Here is a 4,375-nt window from a genome sequence, read left to right as displayed (position 1 = left end):
GTGACCAATTCTCTCTTGTTTATATACGACCCACAAGGTAGAAACAGAGAGCATGTACTAGCAATGTCCATCACATTTCATTTTAGTTCTAAAAACGACCCAAATAATACACATAGCCTCCGCTTAATATTGCAGAGGACTGAATCACTGAGTCACCACAGAGAGCATACACAAACGAGAGCAAGTTGGAGCACAGGGCTCACGCGCACAGACCAGACCAGGCAGCAGTTCCATCACACGGATCTTATTATGGCAGAGCTATAGGCGACCAGACCGGAGACAACCATGACATGCTTACTAGGACGACGGCCTGCAGCTGCAGTACCGTCTCACTGGAGGACGAGGCAGCCTTCTGCAATAGGCAGAGGGGCGACGGGGACGGGCTTGTAGGTTGCTTCCTCACCCTCACTGACTTTCTCCTCATCGGCCTGAACCAGACCAGCAGCAGTGAAGATGTAGGCCTTCACTTCCTCGAAGCGTTCCTCAGACAGGGAGACCTCAGCGAGTAGCTTCCACGCAGAGGTTTCAGATGCCTCCTCATAGTCATTCCTCCGCTTCAGCACAATGTGGCCACTGATCTCCCACACGGCTGGATTCACCTGGGTGTCCAGCAGCTCCTGGCTCACTTCGCCCATAGCCTGCTTCTCAGCATAGCACTGCATTATTGAAACAGATACGAAGTTTTTGTTAAGACACTGTAAAGTGATTTCCAGCAATGCAGACAGAACTACAGAGAATGTAACATGTAATATCCTCTGTTTCCCTAATGTAAACCATCCAAAGTTTATAAGATTTGCTTACAATACTACAAATCACCTAGAAGTGTTAATTACCATGAATCTTACAGCTACAGTGTTGAACTACATGCAACTATGCAAATGATTTCTGAATACTAATGGTTACTGAAAATACCTGAGCACACAGTTCAGTTCACATTTCAGAAAAGTACATAATTGTGTAATGATATTTACCTGGGGGAAGAGGAAGATCCTCTTGCCACAGTCCGAAATAAGCACATTGTAAGGCACATTGTTGTCCTGCAGCCAAATACAAGCACTGGAAACCACATTTGCCAGGTCATTCAGTGTGTTCCCTCCCTCAAATACCAGGCCTCTCACAGGATAATTTATCAGCTTGGACACAGTCACCCCACTCTTCATTGTGTCCTCGGAAAGAGGGATCTTGTGGGTAGCTGCCTTCTCGACAGGGAAAGGCACTGACAAGTAGTATGCCTGTGAACAAAAGGTTCAGTACTAAACAAATTTTTTTCAAACAAGTTACCAACTGCTCGATAGGCCAGTTTCTGTGCAAATTATTCAGATCAAAATGCATATGGCAGTTTTCTTGCTCTCCAAAGGCACAAAGTTCACTTTCACTATGACAGTGACAACCACCATCTCAAAACTGCGGGTGTTTGATGATTTTATCAGAAGAGTACAAGTGGACATGACATTAAAACAATACTTCTATCTGCACAGTACTGGATACTCCTATTTGGTTCCCATTTTGTGGTGATAAGTAAATTCAGATACCATGCATAGTTCAATACCTGGAAGTGGAGGTGATTGATGGTAGCAAAGGCACCCAAACTATTGTAACCAAGCCTGAAGTATGGGCTAGCTGCCTCAGCTGCCATCTGCAGTGCTAGCAAGAAGCTCTCTGGATCAATCCTCTGAGGCAAGCCGTCCAGAACACGGGGAATGAGAAGCACGTGACCATATTCAATTGGGCTCACCTGTAAAACAATTGCAAATAGCCATTGGAATCAAGAATAGACAAGATGGAATGGAAGTGGCATTATCAGTGTGGCTGAGAGATATACATTGATAGCAACAACATTTGGTGCACGATCAGCAACAGTGATTGGAGCATTATTCAGAAAGTAGCTGTCATCGCCAGCACCATTCTCAAACTGGAAGAGCACCTCTTCCTGGCCAACTTTGGTAAAGTTGAACTTGGCAGGGTCAAATGGCTGAAGCACACGGTCGACACGGAACTCGGTAGGGCGCTTCTTAAGGTGGCGGCCTTCATTCAGTTGTGCAACGAACCCAAGGTTGCCAGGGATGACCTTGGTTTCACAGGCAGTGACATCATAGCGGAATAAGCCTCGAGCCATCCTGTCCTCCCACTGTCAGGATAAAAAGCAAAATATTGAACTCAGAATTCAAATCTAGGAATAGAATATGGAACTAGACTTCACTATTCATCCATTTCAGCGAACTTTCATGGTAAACCATCTATAACTTGTTTAGGCGTCTTACAAAACCCAAGTAAAACTGCCTATATTATTTGAAGCAGTGATAGACATTTAGATTCACATGTGCATATTCGACTAGTTCTAGCGCCATAGTAGGTAAATGATCTCTATCCAGTATTTAAAATTGCATGGAAACAACCAAATTGATATCTCAATTCACGTACTTACAGGAATGAACCATATACGACGACAACACCGTTGTTGCAGTAACTCAATCATCTTACAAGTCTTACATGCATGCATTTGCTACTGCTTGAGTGCACTTACATGTACACACGACAAGAGAGGATTATTGCCAAATATATTTCGTTAACTATTTAAGAGATTTTTCAATATCTTACTGCATGTGGAATAAAATGACTCCTAGTACATCTCATCCAAAACTAGCACAGTTAAAGTTCGTAATGCCGTGCAACCAAAACCACAAGCTTTTATTTACCTCAGTAAGGAGGATATTGACAAGGGACTTAGTTGAAGAAGCATCCTCCTGTGAAGGCTTTGCCGGATTTGCCTTGAAAGCATAGAGGGGGAGCTTTGAAACTACACATAGAAAGGCATGCAAATGTTAATTCCACAGAAGTGTAGCTTAATTTGCTACTTTCATGTCAAGTGAAGCAAATTGTACAATATTTTTGTTCGTGCAGGGTTGATGTATTAGTGAGTTAAAAAATATTTTTTTCCAGGAAACTATTAAAAAAATCAAGCACATAAGCAAAAGGTGTATAGTAAACAATCACTGCCATACAAAATTCACATAAATACAAAAGGCCCTCTGTTTTGCTTGCGGTATGATGACATGGGTTTCCAGCTGAGATTTTTTTTTCAGAAAAATTGTAAGTATCTAGTGCCCAAGATGCTAGTTTATACCCTTATTTAATCCAACATAACTGGAGGCGGCGAAACTGCCAGTTGTTCAACCCGAAACCAGCGGCCGTTACAATTTTTAACCATAGGGTGAGTTAAAAATAGCACAGTTAAAAAAAGAAAGAGCACCCTGCTGTGACTGTTTAGCTGAAAAGGCCCCGAAGTTTGTGGAACGCAAGGGGAGGCCTTTACTAGTTTACTGTACAAAGTTCCCGAATCAGGCACAAATCGCCGTGGCAAAATTTTTAAAATGGCAGGATCTTAATCAAAGAGAAGCTTTAAAAAAATTTCATCCAGATTTGGGGCGAAAACGACGTGGGATTAACCATAAACGAATGGAAAGGAAAGGGTGGGCGGGTAGGTGGGCTCACCAGGGAGGCAGCAGTCGCCGAGGCAGTTCCTGCCGCATCCGGCGCGCGGCTTGTCGGCGTCCTCCTGGTAGTTGGAGACGACGGTGGGCACCCTCCTGATGGTGAGCTTCATCTCCATGGTTGCTCTCGGGCGGGTGCTAATCTCTCGGGTGCTTGTCGGGGTCGGGGGGTCAGCAGACGGCGGCGGCGGTTGCTACTTTACGAGAAGAAGAAGAAGGGGTCGAGAGAGAGGGAGGGGCAGGGAGGAGCGGCGTCTCAGAGGCAGGGACGACCGCCGCCGGCGAGGAAGAGGAGGTCGGACGGGCTCCCTCCGGCCGAGGGTAGCGCCCCGCGGCCCCCGTGCGGGTCGGGGCTGGTGGCGACGGCGGAGGCGATGGTGCCCGTGGGCTCCACCTGCGCAGCTGCGGGGCCGCGCCGGGGGGCTGCAACGCTAGCCGTGATGCCTACAACTCGGCCACGCCCAGAGGGGGGGAAGTGGGGGGCAAGGGCTGGTGCGGGGATCGGGCGGGAGGTCGCGGAGGCTCCTGGAGTCGCGTCCCCTCTCCTCTCCTGTTGCTCTTCTCCGGCGAGCGGCGGCGGTGGCGGTGGCGGGGGCGTTGGGGGGTTGTGCTGCGTGCGATGGGGACTGGGGTGGGTTGGGTTTGGGAGGCGAGAGGGCGGAGGCCGGGTGGCATTAAATAGGGGAAGAGCTGCAGGCGGCCGCGGTGGCGGATTTGAGGTGGTGTGGCGTTTGTGTGGTGGATCTGAGCCGGCCTGGATCGGAGCCGCGGCCAGGCCATTCCTATTTTCTGTTTTTGTTTTCTGTGTGGTGTCACGTTTGGTATCTGCAGGAGCGTGTGCTTTTCTGGCTGGCTGGGTGTTTGGATACGAGGTGCTAAACTTT

The 4,375-nt window shown here is 47.8% G+C and overlaps 1 protein-coding gene across 1 annotated transcript; it reads right to left on the bottom strand.

The window, feature by feature from the left end:
* Nucleotides 1-4,128, bottom strand: LOC101757506 (GDP-L-galactose phosphorylase 2). The gene is made up of 6 exons (XM_004977117.4): nt 3,493-4,128; nt 2,697-2,797; nt 1,823-2,128; nt 1,550-1,735; nt 972-1,232; nt 1-656 (listed from the first exon to the last, which is right to left on the bottom strand). Exons 1-6 carry the CDS (start codon nt 3,608-3,610, stop codon nt 330-332), a joined length of 1,299 nt encoding a protein of 432 aa, XP_004977174.1. The 5' UTR covers nt 3,611-4,128; the 3' UTR covers nt 1-329.
* Nucleotides 4,129-4,375: the final 247 nt, after the last annotated feature.

This window comes from Setaria italica, chromosome VII (genome assembly GCF_000263155.2).
Source record: "Setaria italica strain Yugu1 chromosome VII, Setaria_italica_v2.0, whole genome shotgun sequence".
Lineage (NCBI taxonomy): Eukaryota > Viridiplantae > Streptophyta > Magnoliopsida > Poales > Poaceae > Setaria > Setaria italica.
Note: the sequence above shows the minus strand (reverse complement) of the source record. Positions and strands in the feature narration are given on the sequence as shown.

Coding starts and splice junctions, on each gene's coding strand:
- LOC101757506 (XM_004977117.4), bottom strand. CDS start 3,610: ATGGAGATGAAGCTCACCATCAGGAGGGTGCCCACCGTCGTCTCCAAC. Junction 2,798..3,492: donor CGGCGACTGCTGCCTCCCTG/GTGAGCCCACCT, acceptor TTCTATGTGTAG/TTTCAAAGCTCCCCCTCTAT. Junction 2,129..2,696: donor TCAATATCCTCCTTACTGAG/GTAAATAAAAGC, acceptor TTATCCTGACAG/TGGGAGGACAGGATGGCTCG.